The sequence below is a fragment of the Mus caroli genome, chromosome 10 (genome assembly GCF_900094665.2).
Source record: "Mus caroli chromosome 10, CAROLI_EIJ_v1.1, whole genome shotgun sequence".
In the NCBI taxonomy this organism is placed as follows: Eukaryota; Metazoa; Chordata; class Mammalia; order Rodentia; family Muridae; genus Mus; species Mus caroli.
Window position 1 is genome coordinate 115403322 of NC_034579.1, and position 17322 is coordinate 115420643.

Here is a 17322-nt window from a genome sequence, read left to right on the forward strand (position 1 = left end):
GGAACTCACTTTGTAGACCAGGCTGGCCTCGAACTCAGAAATCCGCCTGCCTCTGCCTCCCGAGTGCTGGGATTAAAGGCGTGCGCCACCACGCCTCGAAAAACCAAAAAAAAAAAAAAAACAAACAAACAAATAAATGTTGTTCTCTGGCTACGGGTTAGCCACAAAGCAAATGGACCGCAGGCAGCCATGTTGGACTGTGCAGAGAACGTTACCATGCTCGCAGAAGGTTCAGCTGGACAGCCTTGAGTCAGAGTGGGAACTGTTGTAACATTCGTTTGTTTATTCATTGGTCCATTTAGCCCTTGAACGTGTACTTTATGTGGAGTCAGATGCTAGGGCATTAAGACAATGGGTCCAGGTAGCAGCAAAAGAACAAAACACCTCAGTACCTCAGGACAGAGATGCCCGCAACACGGCGAGGCGAGGGAGGGATCGAGAGATGTTAGAAGTGTACCTCCCAGGCACGGGGGTGGTAGGAGAGGACATGTTGAGTGGTTGTCACTGAGTCTTTGAGTGTAGTTGCTGATGATGCATTTTTTTCCCCATTCCAGGGCCATAATCATCAGAAATGGAGAAATCATCCCCATGTCTTCCGAATTCACCCCTGAGACTGAGCGCCAGAGACTTCAGTACCTGGTAAGAGTCCGGTGGGTCTGGCAGAGGATAACGGTGGTGGGGAGGGTGTCAGAGCTGTTTGTGAGGAACACATTGCTATGACACGAGAGCAGCCCCACCAAACAGTCAAACGACATACGGCATTAACTCCCACACACGCACCTTCTGGATCACACATCCTGGCTCTGAGTGTGACGACACACTCCACCTCCGTGAATTGATTATTGCGGCCGGCTAGCTTTCCCCCATCTGCAGCCAACGGCTCACTGTATGAGCAGCTTCCATCACTGGGTCAGTGCGCATGTGCAGACTCCTCCCTCGTCCCGTGATTCGGTTGAGCTCGTGCTGGTCTCACTGTCAGTCACATCACCAGAAGGAGCCTCTTTCCCTATGGCATGCCACAATTTCAAGCTCAAACAAGAGGGCTCAAGATCCTTGGGGACTGTGCAGGTGTCAAAAAAACCCTGTTTCTGCACTGAAAATAAATTCTCCCTACAGACACCTCTTAGGGGTGAAATAATAAGAGGGATTAAGAGACCTGTGCTCCCCTTGAAAATCGACATTTTATGAAAAGCAAACTAAAACTCTTTTCCCTGTCCTCAGACTCCCGAAAAAAAGAGAATGTTAGGCATAGGGTCTCAGATAAAAGTAACTTGGGAGCCATCCCAAGTCCCAAGCTTCCGGGGAGGCAAAAGTAGCCCAGGGAGTATGGGTTCTGTGAAGAAAATACTTTCCTGACAGAATTTCCATCAAGGTAGCAAAACACCAGCAGTTTTACTTCCACTGTACACATGGATTGGTCTATCCTGCCCACCAAGTTCTTACCTGTGTGTCTCAGCAGTGTAGGTAGTTGGGGTTGTTTATAGAGCATTTGTGTGTGTGTGTGTGTGTGTGTGTGTGTGTGTGTGTGAAGACAACATGTGAAAGTCAGTTCTATCCTCCAGTATTGTGTTTCAGAGACTGAACTCAACTCATCCAGCTATGTGGCAGGTACCTTTACAGTGATAAGATTACATTCCTTTTGTTGATTTAGAAAGTAGCCCTGGTCTTTCATGCAGTTCCCCAGTGAGGCTTATAGGTTATAACTCCACAACATGACTAGCGGTGATGACTCATGACCTTAGTCTCAGCACTCAGGAGGCAGAGGCAGGTGGATCTCTGAGTTCAAGGCCAGTCTAGTCTACATAGTGAGTTCTAGGATAGCCAGGGCTATACAGAGAACTCCTGTTTTGAAAAACAAACCAACCAACCAACAGAAACTCAACAACATCATCATGACTGTTACCTAGTATGTGATAGCAGGAATCCCAAACTAGCATAAAATGAGCACTATGCCTTTTGTGTTGTGTTGTGTTTGGTTGATTGTTGAGATAGCCCAGGCTAGCCCAGGCTAGCCTCAAACTTCCCTCTACATCCCCACCTGTGTAGAAATTGTTCATTTTGTTATATATACCCAAATATTCCAACAAAACCAACTTGATGAAGCAAGGACTTATCTTGGCTCATGTTTCCATCATGGTGGGAAGTCATAGGGGTAAAAGCTTGAGGCAACTGGTCACAGTACATTCAAGAAAGAGGTGGACTTTAATGCTTGGGTCACTGTCCTCGTTATATCTTGTCGGTCAGTGAGAGAAGGTCTTCCCACCTCAGTCAACCTAATCTACAAAGTCCTTCACAAAGTCCCGCCCATTGATTTGTCTCCAACTGATTCTAAGTCCCATGAGCTTGACCGAGTAGCCATCACAGCCCCTTGCCAAGAAGTAGGCTGGAGGGGTCATCCTGATTTCTAACGCCGCTTTCCGGTGTTTGTGGTAGAATGTTCTTGAGGCTACCAGTGCTGGAGCCTGGCTTTCAGTAGGCTTGCTTCAGTCCCGGCTCTGCCATTCCCTGACTGAATAACTTTGTGCCTGTCTTCTGACCTTCCTAGACCTTGATTTGTCACATGGGAAGGTAGCACTAGACAGGAGGGCCACCAAGGGCCTCTGAGATACAAAGGTTACTCCCAGGAGAGTTTATAACAGTTTGCCTCTTTGCCACCCGTATGGCTTTCTCTGTCACTCAAGACCATGAAAATGATCTTAGCATAGACCTTGTCACCTACCTAAAGCTTTGCGCTGCCTACCATGTAAAGAATGCAGCCAGACTTGCTAGCAGACTCAGATCCCTTCCGGCCTTTGCAACACCAGTCTCCCTTGCTACAACTGACCCTCACCTACCCCTGACTCCCCCACCTCCCACCCATGCTTCAGCCAGATCGCTAGCATCCCTTGTCAGCTCACACCGCCGCCGACTCACTGACCTACATCCCTTTGGAAATGTCCTCTGTTTAGACAGCTCTTCCTGTCTGCCAAAAGAATTCTCCCTCCTCCTTTCTGATGCCAACACAAGAGACACTTCTGGGAAGTGTCCTCTAATCTTCCCAGGGAGTCAGCCCCCCAGTGCTGGTTCAGCAGTGGACTGCAGTGTGGCTTTCAGCATATTATACTTAACTGTTTTTCTTTTCCCAGATCTCTAGCTTCCTCTCCAAATTGAGTTCTAAAAGGCAAGGTTCTTACTTAGTCACCCATTGCAGTACTCAACCTTGCTGCTGGCCCCAAGCTGGCTTGGAGGGGGTGTGCATGAAAGAGTGCTACATCAGCCGGAGTCAGAGCCTTCCTCTGTCCTCCATGCAGATGGCAGCAGGGCGTGAGGTATTTGTGTCCTTTGCTCCCACTCCACTGTTAGCATCTCTGTCCCTCCACATTCCCCATTGAAATTCACTTCCTGTTGAAGGCAAAGAATACTAAAAAGTTAATTTCTTATGCTTATACATTTTCTTTATTTAAAAAATCGAGCATGGGGGCTCAGTTTTAAGGGAGGACAGGATGAGCTGAAGTTCTTGAGGGGACAACAGGGGTAAGATGCATGTGACCGTATGAGTTCCACAAGGCAAGTCATTGATGGGCAGTCATCAGTTGTAGGGATAGAAAACCTCCGAAGACCTTGTAGGGATGAAGCAGAATGATATGCAGAGCTCCTTTGTGTTCTCTAGTCTTCCTTTAGTTCCTGTTTGATAAATCCAAGTCTCTTCTTCCTTCAAACATGCCTTAGTCTATCTGGGCTGTTAAAACAAAATGCCATCAAGCAGCTGGCTTATGAACAACAGAGCTGTTTTTCTCACAAGCCAGAGGCTGTGAAGTCTGGGATAAAGGCCCCAGAAATTTCAGTGCTTACTGAAGGCCCTCATCCTGCTTCATAGATAGGCATTTGGAGGGCAGGAAGGCTTATAGGACAAAGATGTTCTTGGAAGCCTCTCTGCCCTGTCCTTAAGCTATAGACACACACACACACACACACACACACACACACACACACACACACACGGCCTTGCCCCTCTCTATACCATCACAGAAGAATTGGACTCTAACTTATGAGATCTGAAGGTGTATAAAAATCCATTCTAAAGCCAAATCCCGCTGGCCTGAGAACCATTTTCCCCTGCTTTCTTTAGCACCCACTTCTGATGTTGCTGAGATGAAGGGATCTTTTGGAGTCTGCCTTGACCAATAGGGGAAGATGCTATCAGTCCACAAAACTGGGCCTAAGGCTCAACTTACAAAAGAAGAGAGCGCCGTCTTCTTAATCCGTACACCCAAAGCAGATACATTTATTTTGTTTATATAAAACTTTCCCCCCCACAGACATGAGGAGTGGTCACACTCAGAATCAAAGAGACACTGTTGGCCCAGCCTGTTATCCCTTCAAGTTAGGAATCTGTGCTCCGAAACAGCCTGCTCCAGGCGTAATAATCGCGCAGAACAAATGTTTGTAGCAAAGCATTTGAGGTTAAAATATTTGTAACGTAACATGAAATCTGTACGATAAAATATTTTTTTTAGACTTAGGAGGTTGATATGTAAATTCTTGAGACTATTATCAGGTATGAGAGAAAGATGATCCAAGCGTGACGTAGACTTCTCTCAGCCCAACCCAATCATGAGCTGTGCAACCTCAGTCCTCTCTCATGAAGTGGCCATAGAAAACATGGACGCTCTACAACTTACAGTGTAGCGATGCCCACTTATAAACCCATCACAGGCAAACAGATCTAAGTCAAAACACAGCCAACATGCCTAACTTTCCAAACATTGTAGCTAAGCCTTGCCAACTCCAACATGCCTAGCACATGTGCATACCTGCATACCCCAACAGCTGACTATGATGGCACACTTCTGTAATCCCAGACTCCAGACGCAGAGGAAGGAGAACTTCTGATAAATGGAGGCAAGCCTGGGCTACAGAGTCAGACCCTGTCTCAAAAAATAAATAAATAAACACCAGAAAAGTCATCAATAGTGTGGTTTGTAACACAATAAAGAGTGGCCATCTCAACTCTTTTGCCTGTACTACTGAAAGTAAAAACTGGAACTGTTGTATGGATATTATTTATGCTGTCATGGAGTTAACTAGAAATTATTATGTCCAGCCATTGTGAGCCAGGGACCATCTGTACGGTGAACCATTTTATGGTTTTAATTGCATATGCTTCTGCTAATTTTTCTTGAACATCCAATTGCCCTATCTCGTTATGAACGGTTGGCACAATGACAGTTGGTATTTCCTTTTCCCTCACGTGACCTCGCCCAACGATGGAAAATCAAGCACCTCTCTTGTTCTTCAGACAAATTGAATTTTATGTTCATTTTGTGTGGAGGATAAATATTTACGATGGAATTATCAGGACGTCGAGGCCCTGGGCTGCTCCTTTTGAGTAGCTCTCTGCAGTCCCAAGGCTATCTGGCTTGGAGAAACAGAGGAGTGGGGATGGAGGTCAGAGCCCTTTGTGTACCAACCAGCCTTTGTGATGTGCAGTGGAGAGGAATGTTCTTGGTATGTACAGTCCGGAGGCTTAGGGATTACAGAGCTGGAAGCAGGTTGCAAGATCTGCTTGATGAATGTGGCAGGCGTGTGAATTCTGTTCGGTCTTGCACCGTGACCTCGGGGGCTCTTCTCACGACTCTTGGGTAACACGGGCTTTGCTTCGTAGGCTCTCTGGTGAGGTGACTAATAGAGTAGGCTCGTGGACCTGACATGCTCACACAAAAAGCAGCATGTGCATGATGAAGCACTCAAGGGCCCTGCGTTCTTACCCCAGCCGCCAGGAAGACTGGGTGAGCCTACGGGCATGGATGAGCCTGCTTCTTTAATAGCTAGCGGTCTTTATATGGTTTGAAGGGAGCTTTCATTTGTTTGTGGGTTGGTCTTTAATGTGATCGAAATAAACACTTAAGGGAGTCCGCCGTGCTAACCATGTTCTGAAAGAATCGAAGCAAAACTAGGTGAGGGGGTCTGGCTGCTGGGTGTTTCTCAGTAGAATTGAGTGCTTTGTGGCTGCGGCCTCTAGGAAATCATGCGGCCTCTGATTCCAGTGGCAGCTAGAAATGAATCACCCTCAGGAGACCTCAGTAGCCCTGAGGTATGAGAGAGAAGCCCCGCCCCCTCCATTCTGCCTAGCCGTCTTAATAAACTCCGATTTGATCACATCAAGATGCGCTGCTCTCAGCAAACCTTCAAATAACACACTCCTGTCCTCGCAGAGACCCGTGTCTGCGGCTGCTTGGCATGGAGATAGTGAGCACACAAGACAAAAGTGAGCTTCCGATATGCACTTGATGCACACAATATAACATCCTCTGAGGTGGCGGTGGTATCTTGCAACCAGCCCTTCTCCAGCCTGTTCCCAGATGTCTGCTGCCTCTCTGATGCTGGTCATGGGAAGGCTTCCAGTGACTAGTGTCGTGCCTCTGAGTCTGCTGAGATTTTTCATGCTCAAGAGTTATTGTCACAAATATACTCCTTAAGCCTGAACCTGCTTTTAAGATAAGAGGTTCCTGCTGGGCGATGGTGGCGCACGCCTTTAATCCCAGCACTTGGGAGGCAGAGGCAGGTGGATTTCTGAGCTCGAGGCCAGACTGGTCTACAAAGTGAGTTCCAGGACAGCCAGGGCTATACAGAGAAACCCTGTCTCAAAACAAACAAACAAACAAACAAACAAACAAACAAACAAGACAGGAGGCTCCAATGGGAAGTTCAAACATGTGTCCCACTTTACCTTGACAGAAGGTGATTCGAACTAGTGACCTTGCTGTGTTGGTGGCGGTTATGGCTCCTGCTGCTGCTGCGGTTACAGAGTCTTCTCTCTCCGATTGTGCCATAGCAGAGCTTATGAATTTGGGGAGTGTAGAGGGCACCATCGTAATTCCAATGCCCTGGGCAGTTTAACTCTTGTCTCATAAGACTACATGTGATTACAGTGATAGGCTAAAAACCACCATAGCCTGATTTTTCATATTTTCTATAGGTCCCAGGGAGAACATGGACTTGCCATCCTTTCTTGAAATCCATATATGCCAAGCAGAATTTCTATCAGTTTTCAGGCCTGTTAAAACTTGCATACTTGAACTTGGTTCTCATGGCCTTGAGATGTGAGCGCAGTCACACATGCGCCATAGCTGTCCGCATATGAAAGTCAGAAGATGGGGTCAGAGCTCAGTCCTCACCTCCCACCTTGTTTGAGGCAGGGCTTCTCTGTGTAGCCCTGGCTGTCCTAGAATTCTCTCTGTAGGCCAGGCTGGCCTCGAACTCACAGAGCTCTGCCTGCCAAGAGTAAAGCTGTGCGCCACCATGCCTAGCTAGTTTGAGATTTTTTAAGGGTAAACTACAGGTAGGAATTCCTCATGAGAGAATCTAACACATACATATTAAATGTGAAATCGGCTATTTTTACATTTTTCCTTATCCACCCCTCCCAAACTAAAATATTCTATCTCTATTCTGTAAATGAGGTGGGCAGCCTTGGCTCTGGAAGAGCCATCTCATCTAACCATAGTGTGCCTGTCAGCGATGGCCAGGGCTGTGACTGACATTACTCACTGAATTTAGTTACCTTAGAGTTTCTATAGGATGAACCATCTAATTGCCTTGAGTTGTACAACTTCTAACCTGGTGAGAAACGTCCCCTTTATGGGCAAGAGAAAAGAGAGATCACCCAATGGCAGCTTGTTTGTTTTTATGGAAACAAAAGATTTCTGGTAGCCAGTGAAATTCTCCCTTTCAAATTCTGAGAGGTCTGGATATGGTTTTGGTTTTTTTTTTTTTTTTTTTTTGGTTTTTTGTTTTTGTTTTGGTTTTTAAATTAATCTCAAAGCTGTAGTTAGACTTATCAGAACAATACCTGTGGTGGAACCTGCCACCCTGTTCGATACGTGAGTGTTTTGGCTCCCTGTATCCTACTGATGAGAATGGAAACCAGAGGTCTTTTTAAGGAGGGGTTGGCAGCCGCTCCTGATGCAGAGCAAGCCATGGCCCAGCAGCTGCATTCCTAGGTGCCGGCCTCAGAGATTTGTGCACAAATGCTCATGGAAACACTAGATTGAGTTGAGTATTGTTTGCCACAGTCCAGACTGGTACCTTTCCAGGTGCCCACAGAAAAGGGGATGAGCTATAATGGTAGCGTATCCAAGCACGGAATGCTGTGAGGCACTAAGAATAAAAACAGTGTAGTTGTATATAAGGTAGATCTCAAAGACTTTACATTCCTCCTTCTCTCCCATGTCCACGCCCCCTCCATCCACCCCCAGTACTGGGGGTTAAACCCCCGGGGGCCTCAAGCACACTAGGCAAGGGTTCTACCACAAACCTGTGTCCTCAGACTTAACTTGTGACCAAGGGGACTACAAGAAAGTGCAAAATGGGCTCAAGCGCTCACTAAACAAGCTCGAGGATCTGAATCCAAATCCCTGGAACCCACATAAAAAGCAAGGTGTGGTTTCATGCGCAACCATAGCCCCAGAGCTATGGGGGACAAAAACTGGAGGATTTCTGGCATTTGGTGACGGCCAGTCTAGCTGTAGGTTTAATGTCAAGTCCTTCTTGCCAGCGAGGCTGAGTCTCCCAAATCCAAGGAGAGACTCTAAGCATTTGAGCTCCAGAGCAGTACAAGCAAGCACTTCTCACTCTTACTATGAGGTGGTGTTTACAATGAACAAATCCAGCAAGGGAATGCACCTGGTGTTAGGTCTTATGAACGCTGTCTTTGGTCCTGTGAAAGGAGCCAAGTCTATTCCCCGCAGGCCTTTGCTTTTCCCACAGAGATAGTATGGGAAATGAGACATACCAGGGCATCCCCGTCATGTCCTGGCTTTTGAGTGTCTCTTATAGTTTATGTAAACCTTTCTAGAAGGGACCTGTGGGAAGAACATTCTGCCCTCTGACGTAGCCGGAGTTCCCAGGAAGCTTAGAACTTTCTTCCGCAGGCGCCCACAGTTCAGGGAGAGACCCTGTCTCAAAGGAATGAAGGGAAGAGTGGGGACAGGACAGGACACTGGTCACGGTCCTTCAGCCTCCGTTCATGTATGTGTAGGCACACACACACGTGCATACATGACACCTCCACTGCGTGCACATAGGACACATAGATGTAAGCTTGAAAACCAGCAAATCCAGCCTAGAAGGCTTGGAATGGAGCTTCCGTCAGGAAGCCATGGAGATCTCATGGAGTTGTAATCACAGTGGAGTCGGTTCCTAAGGGGCTGGAAGGTGGTCCCTTTTAAGTGCTAGCTACATAGATCTGATTGGTTTGTGAAAAAGTGTCACCCTGTCAATATATGGTATAAGCCCTTTACAATATACACTATGCTTCACTGAAATGCTTTGGGCAACTGTGCCTTTTATTCATGTAAATATTATACGTTTTACAAGGAGCTTCTCAGTATCCCTTGGGAAGCCACACTCCTGTCTCCTCTTTGCTCTGCACCATGCTCCCTTAGGGACATGGCTCAGGCTCCTCCAGGCACCGAGCTGGGCTCCACTTTCTTGTACAAGTGGCCTGTACCCGTGCCTGAGTGCTTACCTGAGCAGCTCTTGAGAGTCTTTTGTAACCACGCACACAGGTCTCCTCCCAACCCCCAATCTCTAGCATCTCCTCTCCTTTCTCCTCCATGGAAATCCCGCTGTCCCCCCCTTAGTCTCTGGATGTAGCAGCCATTTTGCTGGCAAAAGCATTCCTTCCATCCCCCACCCCCACCCCCCACCCCCGTTGTGAACTCTAAGCAACTAGGGGGGTCTCTGTGCTTTGACTGATAACTGACTTGTGATGGGCTCGTGTTGCTTGTGTCAGTGCCTTTCTCTGGATATCCTCCACCCAAACCTGACACAGTGTCCTTTCAGCCTGACTCCACTAGACCACAAAGTAGCAAAAGTTTCATTCCAAAGGAGGAAAGTATATTTTCTTTCTAGCAGGTGGCTTTGAGTAACCTCAAGGCCCATTGTCTAGCCACTGGAAGCCTGATATTCAGTACTGAGTATTTGTGTGTGTGTGTGTGTGTGTGTGTGTGTGTGTGTGTAATATCAGGTATATAAATATTGAGTATAATTTCACTGTCCTTGCTCTGTTCCTGTAACCAGTCCTGGTTCCCCTCCCTGGGATCTGGGTTCCCAGTTACAGTTTCCATTTTTTCTTACCCTGCCAACGTCCTCAGAGCTCTTCTTAGCCCATAAAGGCATCTCTCAACACTATCACTGGCCTGTGTGGATGCTACATGGATGTTCCTGGCATGCATATATCTAAATGATGATGTTTCATTGAAAAAGAAAGATATAAAATATATTTAGCATATCAGATAAATACAAAATGTTCGGGGAAGTGTCCATACACTTTGTAGAAAGACATGGGTCCTATACGCTTGATCCCCCTTGGATTTGGTCCACATTTTTGTTTTCGTTTTAGTTGTTGTTTTATCGAGACAGGGTTGCTTTGTGTAGCCCTGGCTGTCCAGGAACTCACCGTGCAGACCAGGATGGCCTCCAACTCAGAGAACCACCAGACTTTGTGCCTCCTGCGTCCTGACACTAAAGGCGTGGGTCACCACACCCAACTTTACAAGTTAGCATCCCTATGAAATGTGTCTCGGGAAAGAAAAAAACGTGGTAATATATGCATATTTATGAACTGCCCAGGTATGAGAAGTGGAATGTACCAGACCAACATTATTCATGACTCTTAGAGCCTAAGAGCCAGGAAGTCATTAAGTTTTATTGCTTGAAGCAATCTAACAAACTTTCCCAGGTTTTACCCATTTTTAAACGTTGGAGCTTGTTGCTTCGAGTAAAATTGAGATTTAAAAATACAAAATCACTTGTGGGACACTGGCCTCCAAAATGCTGGTGTGAGCCATCCTTCCATCAAGCCAGGACAATACAAATGAAGCCATTCCAGACATGACTCTTGGGTGCTCGCTGGACAAGCTGGAGGAAGTTTCCAAGTTCCTAAGTCATTTGGCCACTGTGTATTTGCCAACCAAATGACTCCCTCCCTGATGGCCTCACAAGAGTTTGCAGCTTCTCCATCCCCTCATGGGAGCCACGCCCTTCCCAGTGACTCTAACTTTCCCTAAAATCATTAAAACAAGTCTCAGTGAAGCTCTTCCCAATGCTTAAAAACCTCCAGTAAACCTTGGGTGTCTCCTAAAAAGTTGTAGTTTGTAGAAGTTTCTGTTGTTTTGTCTTTAATGAAAGCAATGTGAGCAAAGAATCTGAGTCAGGGGTAGAAGAACACTTACCCATCACCCAAAGGTCTAATAACATAATCTGTGTCCAGTGGTAGAAATAGTCACCAACATATAAATTGGTGATAACATTTTTATGATATGTTGATGGCTTTGGACATATATACTTTAGCATGGTACCTGTCAGGCCTGTGAGTGTCAGTTTTTGTCAACTGGACACAAACTAGTGTCACCTGGGAAGAGGTACCCCGACTGAGGAATTTCATCCACTGAAATTGTCTGTGGCCCTGTTGGTGAACATTTTCTTGATTCATGATTGATGCAGGAGGGCCCAGCCCTCAGTGGGTAGTGCGACCCTGGGCAGATGGCCCGGGCTTATATAAGAACGCAAGCTGAGCAAGCCATGGGGCACAGGCTCCAACACTGCTCCTCCATGGTTTCTGCTTCAAGTTCCTGCTTGAGTTTCTGCCTTCAAGGATAGACAACAACGTGGGAATGTAAGCCCGATAAATCCTTTCTGCCCCAAGCTGGTTTGGGTCAGTGTTTGATCACACCATCAGGAAGCAAAGTGAGATGCAGATGTAAACTTTCACAGTGCCATAAGAAACGAAACACTAACAAGCACAAGCTGCCTCCCTCAAACCAAGCAGGTGATTATTTTTTTACACATTGTGGGTTTTCTGCCTCATTTTAGCATCTCGTTTTCCCTTAAGCAGCCACGTTTGCTCTGTTCTTTGAGCTGCCTTGATTTAGTGCCGTTACCTCCAGAGGATCTGCTCGGTGCAACTTGAGTGAGCTAAGTTCCGTTTGGGACCATTGGGTTGATCGCTGTGATGTAAGCTGTGACTTTGAAGAGCCATGTGCGATCAGGAGGTGTCACGGGTACAGACGGCTGCTGATAACTACACAGCAAACATGGTTATGATAGAAAAGGCACCATGCTGGGGATGCTGTGACAATTACCAAAAGAGACGGAAGAGTCACCATGGTGATAGCGAACTCCATAGGTGTGGCAAGAATGGCAATGTCCCTCATAACCAAGATTCTTCCCCACATACATGTTAACATAGACAAAGTTGGAATGTCTTACAGATGTGAACATGCGCAAGCATAAATGAGTAGATACATATGAAGACAGGATGATTTTTTTTTCTGCTATCCCTTTACGAGGGTCATAGCGAGGCCCCTATAATGAAAGACAGATTGACAAGAGATAAGACAGAAATTATCCCTCTAATTCAGACGTTACTTACACATAAAGCACCTTATAAGACAATAAAAATTCAAAGAAATGTGTAAATGTCTATTGTGATGCTCAGGTCTGATAGAAGCGGACATTTCTGGCTGCAGAGACGGCTCAGTGATTGAGAATGCCGTTGTACTTGGGGAAGGTCCGGGATCTGTTCCCAGCATCCACCGAGATCATCTCACAGCTGCCTGTAATTTCAGTTCTAGCCTCTCCAGGCCTCTTTGAGCACCACAGGCACCCTGACATACACATAAGTTAAATAAGAGCAGGCATTCACGGGAGATTGATGGGGGCTTATCACCTAATGGGATGATGCCAGGAAAGTTTAACAAGACTTCTGACTTAAAAAAAAAAAAAAAGAGTAAAGAATATGTATGCGTTTTATTTTGAGTGTGAGAGTGCAGGTATGTGTCGAGGTCAGAGGTCAGTGCTCTCCTGCCTCCTTGTGGAACCCAAGGGTTGAACTCAGATTGTCAGGCCTGTGCGTAAGGTCCTCTGGCCGCTGATCCGTCTCACTAGCGTAAAAGGTTTGTTTATTTACCTTCTGCTGTGGTACATCTCTTCAGAAGCAAAGATGTTCCTTCCTTCATGGTCTAAGGGTGCCTCTGTGACGGGAGTCTTATGGCCTGCTCCAGGGGAAAAGGGTCAAGGGAGAGAAAGAGAGAGAGCGTGTGTGTTCTGCCATCTTCTGAGCATGCTAATTCTAGGGTTGTGTGTCTGACCCTACCATACAGACTCCCAGGGTGTTTGACAAGCGTGTTGGGGTGAATTCCTCTGGGGAAGGAACCATTCATTAATCTCCTTTGGATCAAACTGGTTTTGTGGAAAGAGTGGGCGAGGGCAGGAATCAGACTTGTTTAGCCACATTCCAGAAGTGGGAGTCTGTAGAGCTGGCTGTAAAGGCTAAACTTTGAAGTGAGCTGTAAGCCCTGGCTATTTGAGAAATGCAGTACCCATGATGCTCTCCTGAGATACGGGACTTGGTGACCTTGACTCTGAAACACAGTGATAGCTGTTGGATGCTTAATGTGGGGAAGCCTTAAGCAACACACAGACGGTCCTTTGTTGGTGGTTAGGCTTAGGATTTTTTAACCTGAGGATTGAGTTAACAGTGACACAGTCCGTTGAAACTGTACTGTAAATCTTAAATTCTGTTTGGAGATAGAGGACCACTATATAGAGCAGGCTGGCCTGGAACGTGTCACCCCCCTGCCTCGCAGCCTCACGTGCTAGGATTACAGGCACAGACCACATCAAGCTGATTTTTGAATTTCTGTCTTTTTTCCTAAGCTAGAGATATGCAATATTGCTCTCCCATCATGCTGGGTGGCGGCAGCAGTGAGCCCCAACTCCCCGGCAGCCATGAAACCTCTGGGGCTCTCAGTGGAGACTCCATAGTTAGGACTGTCAAATGCCCTTCAACTTCACAGTGCCTGTGCTGCAAGCAATTGTACCTGAGTTCATTCAGGTCTCCATTACCTGTATAGCTATGACTCTATGTGATGTGTTTATAAAAAAGATAAAGAGGTATAAGATATGTTCTATTGGGGTGTGGTGAGGTATGGGGGAAGGGGATGTCTCAGCAGGTCCACACCGCGGCATCCCCTCCCCCTGAGGGACCAGCCACATGGTGATATAGTATAAAATAGAGTTTATTCAGGGCATGAGGAGGGGAGTTAAGAGGATAGTAGAGCCAGAGAGGGGCAGAGAGAGGGAGAGGGAGTAAAGAAATAGAGGCCAGCCATGACCAAGTGGGGAGAGGGGCGAAGGGAATGGGGAGAGAAAGGGAGCAAGAGAGCAAGAGGCAAGAAGGCGAGAGGGAGGAGGGGGCAAGCAGCCCCTTTTATAGTGGGTCAGGCCAGGTAACTGTGGAATGGAGTTTAGACAGAATGCTAACGATACATGCTTACAACCCCAGCACTGGTGGACGGAAACAGGTGGATCTCCAGAGTTCACTACCCAGCCAAAAGTTCTCTTCAATGAGTGCCCTTGTCTCAGGGCAGTAAGGGAGATCGACAGAGCAAGACAGAGGAGGCATTGCACATCCTGCCCGGTCTCTACATGAGCAAGCACAGTCATGTTCACCTACATACTTATGTGCACGCATCACATACATACTCAGAGTGATAGACGATGAAAATTCGTCTTAAAGGAACTCTTTCCAAGGGGAGTAAAGTAAAATTTTGAAGTGGTACTGGCACATCATCTGCCGTTTAAGCAGCAGCCCCTAGTTTTTTACTCTCTGAGATGTAGGAGAAGGGTGTGGCGCCCAACAAGCATCCTGCTCGCTTGGATGAAATGCAGCATTGCCTTGTTATCACTGGGGAGGGCATGCAGCTTGTTGAGACTGTGAATAGCGTTCACACAGGAGATCCCCGTGTCACAAGTGGCTCCAGGTTAAGCTCCTTTGACCCCTGGTGACTTGGAAAGGTGAAGCAGCTCCAGTAGGTAGGAAGCTATCTAAGGAGTTGCCAACTAACCCAGAGGCATCAGTGTCCAGAGGCTCCCTGTACAGTAGCAGTAGCCAGTGGATCTCTTCTTTAATCAAGCTGGCAGTGGCTGTGAGGTCCTTGCTACCTGCCCCAGTGTTCTGAGTTCCCAAATGAAAGACACACACACACACACACACAGAGAGAGAGAGAGAGAGAGAGAGAGAGAGAGACAGACAGACAGACAGACAGACAGACAGACAGACAGACTTATATTTTAATGTGCCTTAAACAGCTCAGTGGCTGAGCCACTCACAAACCTCCACATAGCTAACACCTCCCTTATGATATTCCTGAGTTATTACTAAACTCTATATTCCATCATTGTTGCCCTAGACCCACTGGGGGATTGGAGAGCCTGGGGCTTCTCTTCCCTAGCTCTTACATGTTGGTTGTCTCTCTGCCCCTCCTTCTCAGGCGTGGCAGCTACTCCCCCCTACCCCCAGCCCATGGCGGCTCTATCTCTTCCTCTCCTTCCTAGGTTCCTAGCCTAAAAGTCCCACCTCTGTCTCCCTGCCCAACCATTGGCTGCTGGAGACTTTATTTATCAATCCAAACCAACTGCTTCTTACATGCAGACATGCTGATTGTCATGCAATTGTGAGGACCCAGTTAACATACTATAAGTAGCGTTAGACCAAATCCAGAACAAATACCAGCAAAAGTGGGCACATGGGTGCCTGGCTAAAGCACATCCAAGGGCCTACTCGTCCTTCTGCTAGGAGACAAAGCTCCTGGATCTCTGTGTATCTGCCCTTGGGGAGGAGAGGAGACTGTTACTCTTATCCATTGCTGTGTTCATAGCTGATGACCGGACCACAAGAAAATAAGTGTCTAAAAGTTATTTTAATATAAATTGCCTATGACACCGATGCTTGGTAGGCAAAGAGCCAAAGGAAAAACTTGTGCGCTCTGTGGCTAGTCATGTGTAAGACCGTTTGGAGAATGAAATGATAATAAAGTAAGAGAGTTAACATGACAAGAGCACATCAGTCATTGATGGTATCCGTGATGTTTCATCCACCGTGCCCAAAGCAAGCCGTCCCTCTGATGGGCTCCTCCCCTCCCCCTTCTCTGTGTCCTCTTTCTACCTCCCCCCATACTATCCTACCAAGCCCATCTCTAACTCCCGCCTCAGCCTCCTGAGTAGCAAAGATTACAAAGTGTGCTGCACAGTATCTGCCTGGAATAAGGGTCTTCTGACCTGTTTTCATCAGAAAGTCGGCTAAGCTCTGTGGCTTCGGGGAAAAAAGGATGGGAGCAGCCCTTCCCATCTCTACGAACCACGCATCACCCCCACTTCTTAGCACTGTGATGGATATCTGAAGTACATCAACTTAAAAGGAGAAAGACGTGCTATTTTGACTCACAAGTTTCGGAGGCTTAGGCGCACAGGTTGCTTGGGCTGATGCTCTTGAGTCTGTGTGAGGCAGAACATCACTGTAGAGAAATCGGTTCCCCTCTGGTAGCCAGGAAGCAAACAGATAAGAGGGTGCCTCTTTAAGAACACTTCCTTGGCCCCTTGATCACAGAACTTGCTTCCAGTAGGCCCCACCTCTCTTTTGAAATTAAAAAATAAAAATCATTTGGGGGTTTTTAGAGACCCTCAGATGTTTAGTCCAGGCTAGCCCTAAACCTTAACCTTCTGAGTACTGAGCTGACAGGCAAGCCCCACTACCTCCCTCTAGTGCCACAGGCTGGTGACCAGGTCTTCAGTCACTGGTCTTTATGGGACACTCTCAGATCATAGCTGCTCGCCACAGTTTCCTCAGAACGCAAGGCGCTGGCATTGAGCTCTCATACCCATCGCCCACTTGCCCTCTCCGTTACCCCAGTGGTGAAAGCCCCTGCTCTGAAAAGTGTGCTGTGGATTCGGTCCTGTTGTTGTTAATACACATTGTGCCGAGGATCTGGATAGACACAGTGTTGCAGATTTTGTGCCACTGTAGCAGAGTATTACTGACCGGGTACTCTATAAAGAACAGATTTTTTTTTTCCCTCCCAATCCCTGGAAGCACAAGGTCAAGGTATGGGATATGAGCTTTTTTCCTACATCCTCACGTGGCAGAAAGCAGGAGGGAAAGATGTTCAAATCCATGCCCCCAACCCTCAGTATGACGGCAGCAACTGCTCACAGCTGCAGAACCTTACTGTCCTGAACACCTCCCAGAAGCCTGTTCTCTGAAGTGCTAACAGCATATGACTTTGAGCCTGTTACACATACAGACTGCAGCACATACTCATTTACATAAACGTATATCATACAGAGTCACAACACACATAAGCCTCTACACTCGCCTATACCTACTTCTTTTTTTTTTGTTTTTCATTTTTTTAATATTTTTATTACATATTTTCCTCAATTACATTTCCAATGCTATCCCAAAAGTCCCCCATAGCGCCCCCCACTTCCCTACCCACC

The 17322-nt window shown here is 46.9% G+C and overlaps 1 protein-coding gene across 1 annotated transcript in view; it reads left to right on the top strand.

The window, feature by feature from the left end:
- Ppm1h (protein phosphatase, Mg2+/Mn2+ dependent 1H) overlaps positions 1-17322 on the top strand; it is a 259006-nt gene that overhangs the window by 174787 nt on the left and 66897 nt on the right. The window contains exon 5 of the mRNA XM_021174330.2: positions 555-639. Within this exon, the coding sequence (XP_021029989.1) occupies positions 555-639 (85 nt within the window). The remainder of the gene's footprint in view (positions 1-554; positions 640-17322) is intronic.